The 17,110-nt window shown below is 41.9% G+C and overlaps 1 protein-coding gene across 4 annotated transcripts in view; it reads right to left on the reverse strand.

Moving 5' to 3' along the window:
- Nucleotides 1-9,727, reverse strand: part of INTS14 (integrator complex subunit 14) — a 29,636-nt gene extending 19,909 nt beyond the window's left edge. The window contains exons 1-6 of one of the 4 annotated variants that reach the window (XM_081119463.1): nt 9,627-9,675; nt 8,869-8,963; nt 5,890-6,173; nt 4,483-4,590; nt 1,786-1,941; nt 112-230 (exon numbers count right to left, since the gene is read on the reverse strand). In XM_081119463.1, coding sequence (XP_080975589.1) covers nt 112-230; nt 1,786-1,941; nt 4,483-4,590; nt 5,890-6,111 — 605 coding nt within the window. In that variant the 5' untranslated portion in view covers nt 6,112-6,173; nt 8,869-8,963; nt 9,627-9,675. Of the gene's footprint in view, nt 1-111; nt 231-1,785; nt 1,942-4,482; nt 4,591-5,889; nt 6,174-8,868; nt 8,964-9,626 lie in introns of those variants that run through there. The other 3 variants (XM_081119462.1, XM_081119464.1, XM_081119461.1) reach the window with 3 other exon arrangements.
- Between the last annotated feature and the right edge of the window lie 7,383 nt (nt 9,728-17,110).

Genomic DNA, 17,110 nt, shown 5'->3' on the forward strand with positions numbered 1-17,110 from the left:
CTTGGGGTAAATGAAATGACACAATTAGAAATAGTAAAATAGACATTATTGTTGGATATCAAATTATAATGGACTGTAAGAAGGCAAAAAAAGCTCTAAATACATACTCACCCAAACATAGACTGCACATTTTTTAAGCACAGGGGGCCATCAATAGTAAAAATCTGCCCTTCACCATTGTTTAAATCTATGAGACGTTCAAGGCAATCCAAGGAGTCAGTGCTCTGAAGCTACAAAGCAAAACAGATTTGTTTAAAGTGGCACAAAATGCCAGATTATTATCAGCACACCAAGGCCACATCCATCACAATAGCACAGGCAATAAATATAAGGGAGATGATGTTGAGGCAGGATAGTAAGAAGCTAAGGAGATTCCTTGACAAGCGAAATAAGGGAAACTGAGACAATATAATTAAGCAAGGCCAAATAATTTGAACAATTTATAGTCAGCTAATGAATCATAAGGTTTTATCTTCCCTAACCAAGGACATTAAGGAGCAAAGGGTTTATATATTCCAGACCATCCTAGGACAGAATGGCCTCAGTCCTGGTCCCTCTTCAATAATCTTCTTGATGACATTCTTTAAAAATGAAACCAACCAGAAAATAAGCCCTGAGCCCTCTTTACCCACATTTTGATGAATCACATATTGAAGGACATACCTGAAAAGCTAATGAATATTTTGTGGAGACCCTCCCCTGAGACCTCTCCTAGGATTCTTGCAGGCCAAAGAGAGAGAAAAAGCCTCAAGACAAAGGAGTCACAGGATGACTTCATAAGAGCACACCCACAGCTTGTGTCTTTCCTGTTTTTCTCCTAAACTCTAAGGGACCCCCGAGACTTGCAACCAGGAGAGCAGTGGACAGTGGCAGCTGGACCCAGGCTAACCCCATGAACCTGTCTCCAAGGCCCCCTTTCCTCTGACTTTTCCTCTCCTGTTGCTTTTCCTACCTTAAGCCTTCCTTTTGTTTCCCTGTCCCCAGCTTTAATAAACATACTCTCAAAATCACCTGGACTCATACTGTGAAATATTTCCTGTCGAAAGTCAAGAACTCACATACTACTGGGAGGCCGTAGGCAGAATGGCCCTGGCCCAGACCTGGTCCAGTAACAATTTAACAATATGAGAAGGAAAATAATAATTTTGATTCAAAGTTACCAGAGAAGAAATGTCATATAAAATGATACCAGGATAGCTACTTCATTCAGATGTAGTTTTGCAAAGATTTTCCAAGGTGGCCTCAGTTGGTACTGACAAAGTATCTTTCCTCCAAAATGTTTCTAACAACTTTTGGTAAGTACCCCTATTACCTATATTTTACAGATAAAAAACTGAGATGAAGATGGGTTAAATAACTTCCCTGAGCAAATGAGAAAACCAGGAAGTAGAGTTTAATAAAACATGCATCAGGGTAATGTTACTTTACCAAAAAAATCAAAGCACACTTTTGTCAACATTTCTGGCAGAATGGACTTAAGAATTCCTAAATGAGGGAAATATCCAACACCAAAAAGAACATTTCAGCATCTGAAGAGTCTTTGTGGGCAGTAGGTTGGATACCAACTCTTATCTATGTTTCACAAGATGAGGTAACACTTTGAACATTCAAAGAGCAATTAAGTTCTACAGTCTTTTCAAAGGTAATTGGTGACCAGCCTCAGCTGAAACCAAAGGAGTTCAATGTCAAAGTATCTGCAAATAATACTAATGGAACGTACATACTAAAAAAGAAACTGAGTCCTAAAGTGTATCTAATCAAACTAGAATTAGTAAAAAGCATTACCTCCTCCAAATTTGCCATGCACATGATGTATAACTTAGATGGGAAAGGAAAAGGAAGTGGGAACCTGTTGCTCTCACTTCTCTGACTGTGAGTAGCTAGAGAATGCCGCAGCGACCCTCTACCAATGCCAAGACAGCCATCTGTCACCAGAACCACCTGTTTGAAAAAAGTGAGGGAAGGTTTGTATGAAAAAAACAAACTCATTTAAGCAGCCTCATTTAGCAATTTCATTTTTCCCTAATTGCATCTATACTGAAAAATCCACCTTTGCAAAGATACAAGCAACAATGTGAATAAATCTCAAAAACATTCTGTCAAGTGGAGGACGACAGATGCATTGTATGATTCTATTTATATGAAGTTCTAGAATAGGTAAATCAAAGCTAAAATAAACCAAATTGGGGTTGTGGGCATGGGGGATACTGACTAGAAAAGGGCATAAGGAACTTTGTGGGGCAATGGAAATGTTCTATGTCTTAACTGGAGCAGTGGTTACGTAGGTATATGCATTTGTCAATACTCAGTAAACTGTATACTTGAGATCTCTGCATTTTACTGTATTCTAATTAATTAAACCTACAAAAAAGCACCTTTCTATGAACACTTTAAAAAAGGCCAAAAACATCCAAAACTAATTCTTAGTTAACTGTCCTAAAACTAGAATCCTCTCTCTCAGGTAAAGAGGTGGCGCCTAAGGCACCGATGTCAAAAATGGCAGTGTTTTTATGTGTCCCTAGAGAGTATCAGCACAGAAGTCTGAACCTCAACGCTTTGTTTTCAAAGATAAAAGCCCTGGCTGGTGTGGCTCAGTTGGCTGAGTGCTGTCCTGGGCACTGAAAGGTTGCCGGTTCCATTCCCGGTCAGGGCACATGCCGGTGTTGCAGGCTTGATCCCCAGTAGGGGGCGTGCAGGAGGCAGCCGATCAATGCTTCTATCTCTCTATCCCTCTTCTCCCTTCTTTTCTCTCTCAAAATCAATAAAAGATCATATTTAAAAAAAAATTACACATTAAAACAAATCTGTTTGACAGTAATTGATTATAAAAATAATCACTAATAACTTCCACCTCTAGCCCAGTGTTTTGGACTGTTCACCTCAAAACTCATCAAGCAAGTCTAAGTGGATTCAGGACCAGCCCCTTGCCCTCAGGGTACAATACCTCCCAAATTCAGATTCTTCCTTTATGCAAAGACAGAAGTCTCTCTGATGCACAAATTCTTTGAGTGTTTTCTCTAAAACTACTGAAGACTATGGTGACGGAAGAAGATTTGACTGGGTGGTGGGTACACAGTGCAACACACAGATGAGGTCTCATAGAACTGTACACTCAAAACCTATGTAATTTTATTAACCAATGTCACCCCAATAAATTTAATTAAAAAATAAAACTAATGAAGAATTAGCAAATGAAACTGTGCTACTTGCTAATGACAACAAAACTTCATTTATTTAGTATATTGTTAGGAGATTAGATATTCTGTATGCACGGATTTACTAAATAAATAATGTTTATGAAGGTGCCAAATATTTTTATTTCTGAAAATGAATTAATTATAAGGCATTTACTGTTTTTTTTTTTTTAGCAAGTGTCCACTAAAGTGATTTGATTTAACCTTTCAGTAGTAGCTCAGGGTCTCTATTAACCCTGGAGTTCATACTCTATAAAACAGCGTGGTTTTACAGCAAGAAAAAACAATTTTTAAAAAGTTGGGTTTATTTAGATATAATTTACATGCAATAAAATTCACCCTATTTAGTATACAGTTCTGAAAACTGCTTTTAGTGACATAACCACTTCTGCAATCAAGATGAAGACGAGTTCCCTCACTTCCCACATTCCCTCACCCTTCATTTGTGCCAACCCCTACCCTACCCTACCCTTACCCCAGGTAGTAACACCAGTGATGCCACTGACACTACCGAGGAATCCTGTTTGACCCTGTAATAAAAATCATACACTATGGCCCATGGCCTGTTTTTGTAAATAAAGTTTTACTGGAACACAACCATGCCCATTCACTTACTTATTATCTATGGCGGCTTTCATGCTATGACAGAGAAGTTGAGGAGTTGCCATGAACACCAGCAAAGCCCCAAACAGAAAGTCTGCTGACTCCTGTTGTAGACTACAGTATTATGATTTTCTTTTTAGCAATTTTTTTCTTCTTAAAATATGCTACCACTTCTTACAGCACCTGTGTATGGCATACTTCCAATTCTCTTTTTCAGCTACTACTCTGCTCTGATTTGATGCTCATGTAGACTCTACAGGGCAACTGATTTATGACATTCAGACTCCTCACTCTTTAGATAACTTAGGTAGTTGAGATAGCTAAAAGTTGGCTGAATAAATGTAATGAAGATAGACTGATTGTACTGATGTTTACAATTCTATCACTCAAAAACCTAAAATCACCTCTTCTATGGAGTGTTCCAATCCCACAGCAAGCCCTTCGTATTTTATACAAATAACACTAGTTTGCAAAAAGTCAACTTACTAGGAGGACACTCTCCTTGAGGCACAACTGTGCTGCTTCTGAGCCTACTCGTGATTTAGTGCCTTCTTTTAAAGAGATACCAATAGTGTATAACAAACACAGTTTGTAGAAATTACAATGCATGCTTAGAGCTTGAAAACTGAAGCTCCTCAGTGGTTAACATTTTTAACTTGGGCAATGAAAAATAATTGATAATTACCTGGCAAGGAATTGCACCGCCCCATTCCTGCTGAACAATACTGCAAACACCAACGAGAGCAGACTCCAAGCAGGTTTTATCATAATCGTCCATGTTACTTAGTGCTTCCTAATCGAATAAAAGATACAAATGACCATTTTAATTTGTTATCAGAAAACAACATAGACTGTTAAAAGCACAAATGTTACACAGGGGACATTGTTTCTGAGAGTCCCAAAGCATAGGTTCTTAAAAACAGTAAAACAGGCTTCCTCAGCTATAAAAGATAATTAAAAGAGCTTCCCTTCATTCTGTCCTCTTGGGTGAGAGTGAACAGCCCACCAAGTTCATATCTTTATAAGTGGACCTTGAAGGAAATAATTAAAATAAAAGCACTTTTAAATACAAAAATGCCAAAATTTACTGAAAACTAACTATATCCTAAACACCATTCTAGGCACTTTACATGCATTTAATCATCACAACACCCTACATATTATTAACCTATTTTTAAAAAGAGGACGCTAAGGTGCAGAATAACTGGGTAACTTTCCCAGGTTTCGTGCCTAGAGGTGGCAGAGTCTAGATGTGAACCCAGTCATTCTGACTGCAGGACTCCTGGTCTTAATTACTCTGCACCACTTCCACAACAATTCTGTGACTTTCAGAACTATTGAACATCCAAAATCTTTAGTTTACTCACTTATAAGAAACCCACTGCAATTTTTAAAAAGTTTTAGAGTCATTTAAACAAAGTGAGACAGAAGAAACAATTTAACAAAATTTTATTACTTATACTTTAATAATCAAACTACATTGACCCTAGATTTCTAAACTGCCTAGCAATTATTAATCTATTCAACTTAATTTCACAAACACTGGCTGCTCACTATGGGTAAGACATCATGCTAGGCACTGTGGGAAATATTAACGGTTTAGAGATGTTGTCAGGAACTAAGTTCTTGAGCATATCATAGTCAACACCTTAGGAAGATAACACCTATCAGCTGAGGCTTAAAAGTTATTATTTCTTGGCATCTGTAAATCAAAGGCTATTTGTTGGAGAGGAAACAGAATTCTGAATTACTCCAGAATAAGAGTTTTATGAGGAAGGGCTATTTTTCATTTCCTCGAGTTTTATAGGAAAAGAAGTAAAGTGTTGAAACTAAAGATCCTGAACTTTAGGGAAAGGGGCACTACATCCTGAGAGAATCCAGAAAACCAAGAGAAGAAAATAAGGCAACAACTCACAACTCTGACTCAGCTCTACCAAAGGCATAAAACCTACTGGTTGTGAATCCTTGTTTTATAGGTATACTCAGGTATTATACCCACAGATTCATCATTAAATAATTCCAAGTCCTAAATATTCAGTACAATATGGTAACACTTTTTGCTCCCAATTCAATAATTCATTCCTTTTTGTACCTGTAGGGTGTTGTAATCTCTTGTGAAGGGAACCATCAGCTCCCAGAGTGATGAAAACACCACCAGGGCTGTAAACTCAAGCTTGTAATTCGTGGCCATGTGCTCAAACAGCATTGTCAAACCATGGGCTGCAAGGTGCTTGCGCTGATATTCTTCAGACCCCTCGATAGACACAGGTCGGGTCATGGAAAGGGACACGTCCATTACCACCACTGTTGGCATGATGAAAATGATCCCAGTGTTCCCAATCAGAATGCAGACAGACAGCTATAAACAGAAAAGTGCTGTAGAAAATAAATATGGTTAGGATTACCTGTTGTGGAGAGTAAAAAGTATGTAGTTTTCACCATAATTTTTACCAAACTTCCCAGAAATGAGTGCAGGCAAACCCCATGTAAGTTGAGGTATGGGCAAATCTGCAGAGAATTCAGTGGGAGGGAAGCAAGCAAGCAGTCACCCACTAACTGGCCATAAATCAAGGATAACCTTAAGTGTTTCTATTTTTAAAAAAACATTAAATTTAGGTAGTCCTTGACTTTCACAGTTCCAAATTTTATGCACCTGAATATAACAAACACTCCTACATCCTCTCCAACACTTAATTCACTAAAGAACATTTCTAGTTGTCACATGGTGGTGCTTTTGGACAATCAACCAGTCTTTTTGGGTATGATTACTAACTTAATCGATACAACAGTATTTGTGCAAGGGTTTGTTTAATTATTATGTTGTTTGGTGTCCCCCTTTTTATAAAAAAATGTTTTTTTATTGTTTTTAGAGAGAGAGGAAAGGAGAGGGAAAGAGAAAGACACACAGAAACAGCGATATGAGAGATAAACATTGATTGGTTGCCTCCCGCACATGGTCTAACTGAGGATCAAACCCACAACCTAGGTATGTGCCCTGAACAGGGAATTGAACCACCGACCTTTCCATGCATGGGTAGACGCTCAACCAACTGAGCCACACCAGCCAGCCCCCCTTTTAATTACAATGAGTGCAAAATATAAAAGTGAAAGGGCTAGTAAAATCATAATCCAAATTAGACAAAGCTGTAAATCATTAACCATGACTGCTAGCCTTGGTAGTACTCATTGAATGTAACCAGGCAACAGGGCTTTGTGAAGAAAAAGAACAAAGTTAAATGTGTATGACAACTGGCATTATCTCACGAAATTGTGTATAAAAGTCAAAATGTAGCAGAAATGAAAAAAACACAGGGTTCTTTAAAATTATGGATTGAGAATTAGCATGAAGAAAACATTTTTGTGCTCAGAAATAAAGAGTTCACAGATACACAGACCTGCTCTTGGGAACACAGCTTGCTGCTATTCTATTATTAAGCAAACTATAGTCTGTTGACACAATAAAATATCATATAAACAAATGACACATGTAGATATCAGAAACATTTATATAAAGTATTAGTAACTTAGAAAAGCAGGTCACAGGATTGTAAGTATACACTGATTATAGCTTCATAAAAATCATATTGTATATATACAATTAGGGAAGACTGAATGGACATAAACAAGTTAGAAATTTAACATTCACTAATTTCTTTTTTGGAACTTACTTCAAAACATTTAACAGTGGCCAGACTTCTTGTTTTGGTACAATTTCCAACTGCAAATGTGTGATATTCTAAAAGTCCATGTGTAAATAGAATGCAGGGAACTCAGAACATATTGGTTCATGGAAACAATGTTATAAATGAGTGCCAGCGATTGAGTCAGTTAGGAAAAGCCTTTTTAGCACATAATGAATGGTCTGAGATACATTTCAAATACAATAATGCCTCGTGTATCCAATATCAACAAAGATTAAATTAGAGATATAAATTACCTTTCCAGACAGAAAAAATTAAAATGTGTATTCCTCTTCTCTGCCTCTTAAACACTGTGTGCTAAACATAATTCATGCTGACTTGACATCACCACTCTAAACACCAATACTGCCCAGCACACTGCTTCCCTGATGTTTTACTTATACCAGCATTCCCCAAAGTGTGTGCTGCAGAACACTGTTCTGGAGAGATCCTTCAAGAAACATGAGTTCGGGCCTTATTACAGATGCTGAGTTCTATAGCAAAGAATACAGTTTAATTTGCTAACCTTGTGTTTTCCACTTAACCCTTCTTTACACAATTACTGTTAAAGTCCCATAGGATAAGTGAAGTATAGAACATATATGGAAACAATGCCTTGTATTAAAAAAATCCAGGCTGTTGTACTCTGTTTTGGTGCCTCCTCTTTATAATTAATTTTTAGACCATAGCTTGCAATTCCACTTTTTCTCAGTAATCCTCTGTAATCATCCTCCAATTTGCTGCTTCTTGGCTACTATGGGCTGGAGAGCCAGATAATTAAGCTTGTCAAAACTGTGTCCAAAGTCAAAGATACCATTTCTGAAAGCCTATGGGTTTCTAGTGTTAAATGCATCAGCTGAGGTGTGGTACTATTTCATCTACTCAGTCTTTTTATTTTCTTCTTTCTGAATCTCAAGCTGTGTTGTTCAAGTGAGGTCCTGCACAATATTGGTTCAACTACATTAGATAATATGCCCAGTAAGGGAAGAGACCATGTCAGTTTTTGCTCCCCAGTGTCTCCTCAGAGCCTATCACAGTAAGTGGCACATAGTTAAGTACTTGACAAATGTTTGATGACTAATGAACTACCCCTAATTACCATTAATATATCATTAATTCTTTGGCAAAACATCTGATGAATTTTAACCGTGGGCACCACAAACACGTTTCTCTTCCCATTCAGAGACACTAGTGACTCCTACCTATGCCTCTGCCCATTTACAGTTTATGCAGCTCCCATGGTAGCCCCATTCACGCACAGAGGCCTTTATGTTATTGAAAGTTGGGGATCAAAGAAGTACTACCCTTGCCTCTTAGGATGGGACAATGAAATCTGCTGTAACACTGGAATGGGTGACCACAGCAGGCAGTTCTGCCTTCTCTGCACACACCTGTAGAGATGGCTTTCTCCTGACTGACGCATTTGTGTCCACCAGCAAACGCACCTCCTTAACAAAGTCATGGGAAACCAATTTGGTAACTCAGGCTGGAAGTATAGAAGTGAAAGAATAACTGAGTGTTTCTGAGGGATGGTTCGCTCAAGCAGTCGAGGCCTGATAAAAGGAAATCCCTGCCCACCACGGTCCAGCAACTTTGTGAGAGCCTGATGCATTTCTCACCTGGGTTGACGCTCACCTGCAAGTCTCACGCCCCACCCCCACCCCTTTCTCGCAAGTCTGTTTACATACAACGCGTAAGACAACCGTTCTCAAGAACAGTCTCCTCCTGAGAAGAGACCCTAGCCACCTGTGTGGCCTCAATGCCAAGCCTCCATCAGTACACATTTATAATTCTTCCCTTAAGGTGACGATTAGCTCATTTATAAAGAACTGATTCTCAGCACTTGAGCTCTCAAAGCGCCAGAGAGTGTGCGTGAGAGCGATCTGGAAGTCTCTTACAGCAGGAGGGGCGCAGAGGCCCGGGCCGGGGGCCGAAACCGAGGTGTTTAAGGCGGAGTCGGTGACCCCCGAGCCGCAGAAAGGGGGAGGCCGGGAGCAGGGCCCCGGAACTGGCGCCGCAGAGACCGCGCGGAGCGGCAGCCGGGAAAGCCGGGCGCTGGCCCCGCGTTGTCCCCCACCCTGGACCCCTGCTCCCACGCGTCCAACAAGCCACGAAAAGCAACCCCAGGGCCCGGGCCTCCCCCACTCACCCGGCGCCCAACGCCGGCAACAGTCCATCCGCATAAACTTTCCGCCCGCGCGCCGCAGCCGGAACTATTGGGCCGCGCGACAAAGGGAGCCCGGAGCCCGGACTGCGCGCGAGACGGGGGCGGGGCTCCAGGGCTCGCGCGAGGCTGCGCTCGGGCGCGGCGGGGACGCCAGGGGGCGCGTTCCTGTCAGCGCCGCTCTCCGCGGGGGGCGGTCCGCGACCCTCCGCACACACCTCCAGCCGCCTTCAGTCTGAGCCGTGCCCTCCGCTTCCCCGCCTCCCTCTCCGTCCTCGGGCTCGTCCCCCATTTACCGCTGGCCTCCTGCCCACCTTCCCCTCGTTCCTGTAACTCTGTGACCCCTTCACACTTTGTCTCCTACTCACCCGGGCCCGGCTGGTGCCACCAGCCCAACCCTCTCAGATATTTGCCCCTTTTCTCCGTCTCTCTTCAGACCCCTCACTCATATTCTCTGAACCAGCTGACAGAATCCTCTTTGTACTCTTTTTAAACTGTAATTCCTGCCTGAGGAGTGCGCCTACTAAGCACGCCGTATGTTTTTCTCAAGGGACCTGAGCCAGTTTACCTGGCAAGACTGTCCCTCTTGGTCTCCCCAGCGCGCGGCTCACTTCATCCCCACCCCTCCTTGCCCGGAGGCGGAGGTAATTCCCCCACCCGGCCCAGGGGCGATGCTGAGGGGTTTGCCCTCGGGCTTTCCTGTGAGGCCTGGGCCCGCTCCTGCCTCACCTTTGAACAGCTGGTGCCCCACAGCAGCCTGTGCCTCAGCCAGGTCGCTGAGGGGGCAAGAAGTAGCTTTCTCCCTAGCCGCGTGGCGAGCCGCGAAATGCAGCGGGAGAGGCGGTCCTGAGGGGGCGCCAGCAGGCCCTGGGGAGTTGTGGTTCAGAGAACCATGCGGTACCGCGGAGAGAACAAATGGGAACAGAAAGGCCCCTGAAAGGCCCAAGCCTCTGCCATTTTTTCTTTTTTTTCTTTTTCTAAAAATATATCTTTATTGATTTTAGAGAGAGGAAGGGAGAGGGAGAGAGAGAGATAGAAACATCAATGATGAGAGAGTCATTGATCGAGCCCGCAACCCGGGCATGTGCCCTGACCGGGAATTGAACCCCAATGGCCTGGATCCTAGGTCGACGCTCAACCGCTGAGCCACGCCCGGCCGGGCCATTTTTCTTTTAGCCGGTGGGATAGGGCGATGTAGAGGGTGGGACAGGGCGATGTAGAGGGTGGGGTAAGGAGGGAGAAAGCTTCGAACTAAACACCCCGGTCAGACTCTTCATAGCTTGTTCTGTGGGAGAGTGGGGGCTCCAGCTGCTCATAGTTCTTTCTTGTCTCCTCCTTATATTAGAGGTGTCAGAGGAAGACAGGCCAGTCCCTGGGAGTGTTCCTGTCAGCATCAGGGCCCAGGGGCCTGAAGATTGTGCCATTTGCTTCGGAACTTCTCTCCCCAACTTGGCTGGTCTCACCATCTCAAAACCTTGTTATGCACTGGGGTCTAGGTAAGTAAGGCTGCACCCTGGTTACTTGGTTATAATTTCTCATTCTTTCCCTAATGGAAGGGATGTGGCCAAGAACATGTAGGCAACGGAGTTGTCTAGCTACCTCTAATGTAATAATGACTCAGCCATAGGGTCGCTGTTCTTCTGGTAGTTCCAGCTCAGTCCATGGACTGATTCATTATCTTTGCCTTAAAGCTTAAGTTTACTAGTTTGCTGATGGGTGATGAGATGGGTGGTGACCTAGTTCTTCTGAATACAGGCTTTTGGGAGACAAGGGAAGTAAAAGGGCAATTTATTAAAATTGACAGTAAAAGGTGGAACTACCAAGAGGACTGCATCTCTTAGGGCAGCTGGTGAGTGCTTTTACTTTTGTGTTTTAATTCTTAGTAGAATCCCATTAAAATCAGAAGGTTGTTCAGTGAATATAAAATCAGAGAACATTAGCTCAAAGAGTTATAAGGTCTTAAAGGAGATGTCTTTCAAGCCATAGCTCGCTAATAAATTTATTTTTCCCACTCAAGAGACCCTCATCATTTGCATATTTCCGCACACATATTAAAAGAAATCAGTGAACAACTTCTTTACATAATCTATCATCCCCTTTAATTTTTTCTGCTTTGAAACAGTACTGTCCCAGAAGTTTTGAAAGGCAGAGTGGTTTGCTCTTCAGTCTGGCAGAGTAGAGGTTAGTGACAGAAATACCAAACTGCTCACAGGGCCAGGTACTGGGCTCAAGAGAGGTTCATATATTCAGTTCTCCTAGGGCACGTGCTGAAAATGTAGACTTCCAAACTAGCATTGCAAGAAATGTTAAAGGGACTGCTGTAATAATAAGTTGAAATAGAGAGAATGAGAAACATAGGCATAAAGAAATAAAATGGCAATAGATAAGTATCTATCAATAACCTTAAATATAAATGAATTAAAGGCTCCAGTCAAAGGATATAGGGTAGCTGAATGGATACGAAAACAAGACCCAAATATATGCTGTCTACAAGAGACTCACCTCAGAACAAAAAACTCACACAGGCTGGGGGGAAAAAACAAAAAACAAAAACTTCTGGAGGACTTTAAAGGAGAGATCGATAGCAACACAGTCATAGTAGGGGACTTTAACACCCCACTAACTTTACCGGATAGATCTTCCAGACAAAAAAATCAACAAGGAAACTGATTCTAAATGACACACTAGATTAGATGGATTTAATTGACATTTACAGAACATTTCACCCTCAATCTGCAGAATATGCCTTCTCCTCAAGTGCACGTGGGACATTCTCAAAGACAGACCACATTCTAAGACACAAAACAAGTCTCTACAAGTTCAAGAAGATTGAAATCATATCAAGCATCTTCTCGGACATTTATACCTTTGAATACTATGCAGATGTAAAAACGAAGGATCCCTTACCCAATGAGACAGCATAGTGGGACCTGGAGAGTATTATGCTAAGGGAAATAAGCCAGAGAAAGACAAATATCACACGATCTTACTCATATGTGGAATCTAATGAACAAAACAGATCCAGAGACATAGAAGCATGGAACAGACTGATGAATCTCAGAGGGAAGGCAGAGGTGGGTGGGTGGGTGGGTGGGGAGATATTAACCTAAGAACTTATATGCATATATGCATAACCCATGGATGGACATAGACAATAGTGGGGTGAAGGCCTGGAGGGAGGGGTGTAAGGTGGAGGGGATCAAGGGGGAAAAAGGGGGATATTTGTAATACTTTCAATAATAAAGATAAATTAAGAAAAGAAAAAGAAAAAAAAAGAAAATGTAGACTCCCAGTTCATGCTAACTGAATTGGGATTTCATGGTTTGGTACCTGGAGTCTTCATTTTTCATTCACAGAGGTGAAGGGTAAGTAGTGAGTGAGTGAGTGAGTGAGTGAGTGAAGAAAAGGGGAAGAGAGGGGGACAGGAAGCAGTGAGCCCACATTCCTTTTCTATTCTCTCCCTGTCACTCTCCTATACTGTCTTTTGCCCTATGTCTTCCTTCCTGCTCCCTCTAGTCTAGACCTTGTCCATTCCCAAACCATACTTCTAAGTGCCAGGCTGTCTCCTTTCCCTCATCCTCAAACCACATTCCACTATTTTCACCAAAGTGAGTGTCTAAAGAAATTGTAGTTACAACCCCACTCTCCTCTTAAAATATTTCATTACTGGAAAATTTCAAACATAGACTAAGGTAGGGGAAATAGCATAATAAATCCTTCACCCAGCTTCTACTGTCAACTCAATTCTAAATCTTACTTCATTTATACCTCTACCCACTTCCCCCAAAATATTATTTTGATGCAGATTGTAGATCAGATAACATTTTGTCCATAAATATTTCAGTATGTATCTCTAAAAGATAAGAACTTTTTAAAAAATTAAACTTTATTTTTAGAGCGGTTTTAGGTTCGTAGCAAAATGGAGTGGAAATTACTGAGAGTTCCATGTAGTCTGTGTACACACACACACACACACACACACACCCTTCTGCACTATCAACATCCTACACCAGAGTGATAAAGTTGTTATAATTCATGAACCTACATTGACACATCATTATCACCCAAAGTCCATGCTTTACCTTAGGGGTCACACTTGGTGTTGTACATTCTGTAGGTTTGACAAATTTATGATGACATGTATCCACCACTGTGGTATCATATAGAGTAGTTTCACTGCTCTAAAAATCCTCTGTGCTCTGCCTTTTAATCTCTCCCTCTCCCTTGACTCCTGGCAACCACTGATCTTTTTATTGTCTCCATAGTTTTGCCTTTTCCAGAATGTCATAGTTGGAACCATATGGTTTGTAACCTTTTCAGATTGACATTTTTTGCTTAGTAATGTGCACTTAAATTTCCTCCATGTCTTCTCGTGGCTTGATAGCTCATTTCTTTTTAGAGCTAAATAATATTCCATCTTGTGAATTGGGTTGCTTTTTCCATCTTTCTGGACCAGATTGAGACTGTGTTAGATAGTGTGAGAAGGGAAGTAACTAGATCTGGTTCTGCCTGCAGGAGTCTAAAGGCAAGGTAGCTAGCAGAGGTCAGCCTCTCCACCCAGGCTTCCAACATTCAGAGTGACTCCAGGACACCCAGAAATGAAGACAGCTCCTCCGCAGGGGGTGGGCACCTCTGTGTGATCCAGGAGAGGACGCTGGGTACCTTATCACTGTTATAGACCACGCAGGGGGAAATAGGGCAGGGGGAAGGCTGTGAGGGATTACCAGCTATTTCCAGTGAAAGTAATCAAAGCAACATGCTATGCATGCACCTTGGGGAAAACAGGGAGGGGAGAAAGGAGTAATCAGTAAATATCAGGCGGAGTTAAAGGAATGATTGAAGTGGCTGCCAGGTCCTTGGGTAGGATCATGAGACCCCCACTTGCCTCACTTCACTTCCACTCCATTCAGCTCCAGCCCTGGGTTGGAAACACAACTCCTGGGGTATCTTGGGATGTTCCAGTATGCTCTGGGGAGATCTGTCAGTGCTCTTCTCCCCCAAGGATTTCCCTTAGGCCTAATAAAATATTTTGCATGTGTGAAATGCTTTAAAGTTTGTAAAGTATCTTCCCCACGTTCCCTCATTTAAAAAAACAAACAAAAAACTGTTTCTTAGAGCAGTTTTAGGCTCACAGCAAAATTGAGCAGATATTCTTTCATTTAAAATTTTGATTCTCACGTCCACCCTACAAATAGGCACGGCAAGTATTATTATCTCCACATTTACATTTAGATTATGTTTAGAATCACACCGTAGCAAATGGAGCCTGGTGCTAACTGAGGTTTTCTGATCTCTTAAGCCCCAGGCACCTTCTCTTGGTTCCCACAGAGTGAATTCTGAATCTTTCCTTCCCATAAGCATGGAAACCCCAGACCACATCTTATTCCCAGAGCTTAGAAACAAGTTTGAGAAGTTCCCTCAGTTTCCTCCTTGACAACAGAGGCCCATGGAAGTCCATCTGTGTCCCTGGTGCAAGGTGCACCCTCTTCGTCTCTGGCAGAGGCACCAAGACCCAGAACTTTGTACAATGCCCTGGTAAGCTGCTTAGAAGTGGGTATTAGCAGGGATTGGATAGTCTTTCCCTGAGATGCCCTTCATACCCGACCCTGCCTTGAATTAGGATTCCATAGAAGAGCTGGGGACGGGAGAATGGGGTGTTCCCTGCTGTCTAGCTTCAGACCCACTCTTTGAGACCCTGGATTTTGACAAGTTCCCAGAACTGAGAAGACACCCAGATGTCCAGGTTTGAAGGTAGGTGATTAGGTAGGAAGGATCAGTTGAGATGCCAGCTCAGCTCTGTTACATAACACAGGCATACCAGAAAGAGAGACCCTTGGAAGTTTCTTTAGGAGATTCAAAGTGTTGAGTTTATGGCAAGGGACAGGGTGAACAGGGAGACAGTGGAAAGACGATTATAGGAATCGAGGACAAAGAAGGAAAATCACTTATTTTGCAGTTCTCCTTTTGCTCATCCCTCTTTTGCTTTTTAAGACAATTGCATTTGCGTCTCTAGTGTGGTATGCTGGGAAGATTGGGGCAGTAGAAGGCTCACATGCACTGCTACTCACTAGCTGTGTGACACTGAGCAAGTTGCATCTCTCTGGACCTCAGTTTCTTTTTTTCTTTAATTTGTTGATTTGAGAGAAAAACATCAATTTGTTGTTCCACTTAATTTATGCACTCTGGTTGATTCTTCTCCTTCTCAAATCGAGATGATGCCCTAACCAACTGAGCAACTAGGCCAGGGCTGGACCTCAGTTTCTTCATATCTCAAATGGGCAATTACACTAAATAATGTTAGTAACTTCTGCCTTTAACTACTTACTATTCTATGGGTTACTCATCTCACTTCTAATAGATTACTTCATATGCAAAACCAGTCATTTCTAGTTACTGTTTTATAATAATCTGTGGACATTGGTTAGAGATTTAATAAATATTCACTTGCACTGAGCCTCAGTGCCCTTGATAAACTGAGGATTCTTTGAGGGCATTTCATGGTCTTTCCTAGTGTGTCCTTATGTAAAATAGCCATATGGAGCACTTGATTCTGTACAGTGCTTTTCACAGACTTTATGTGTTTTACTCTCCCAACATTCCTATGACATAGGTATTGTTATTACTATTGTTATTTCTATTACAATGAATAAAATTTAAAATTAAAATTAAAATATAACATCCATATAATAAAAAGGTTGAGTGGTTAAACTGAACAATAAGGTATACTGAAAAGTAAGTCTCCTTTTGACCCCTGGCCTTTGGTTTCCCTTCTCTAGATGTCCTTCCAGAGATCATCTTTACATAATCAACATATATGTTATGCCCATTTCACAGATGAGGTACTGAGGCTCAGCCCCTCCAGGGTGACACAGCTGGCAAACGGCAGAGCTGGGAATCCAAGTCTTTGACTCCATTGTCCATGTTCCTCCCACCGCATCACACTGTCTGGGAACCTTCATGACATTAACTTTTAAGCTTTATCCCCTCTGGATGATATGGTGGAATTTTTTTAAGCCAGTCTGAAAAAAACATGTGGAGTCTTGATGTCTCTGGCACTGTCTTCCACTGCTGCCTCTTTTTGTCTAAAGTTTAAAAACATGTCTTTTTATCTCCCTTATGCCTTTGATAAGGTGAGATCTGTGGCCTGGGCACCAACTACATATGACTGAGCTCCCAGCAATTCAGGCTTATACCTAGGAGTGCTGGCAGACTTCGGGTGGACCCAGCTCAGGAGCCTAGGCTGCTGGCATGCCTACACAGCACTGAGGACCCCTAGATGCTCTTTTGCCCATGAATAGGCATTGCCCCCTTGAGCAGGGTGCAGAGGTAGTTTTGTTCCAACAGAAACACTGTCTTCTCCACAAAGGCCCCTGCATGAATTGTTACTCTTTTCCAGATGAGGGTTTGGTGGATCCCAGCTCTCCTCTTAAGGGCAAATAACCTCTTTTTTTCCCCCCTCTCTAGGGTTG

This window comes from Miniopterus schreibersii (assembly GCF_964146895.1).
Source record: "Miniopterus schreibersii genome assembly, chromosome: 1".
Lineage (NCBI taxonomy): Eukaryota > Metazoa > Chordata > Mammalia > Chiroptera > Miniopteridae > Miniopterus > Miniopterus schreibersii.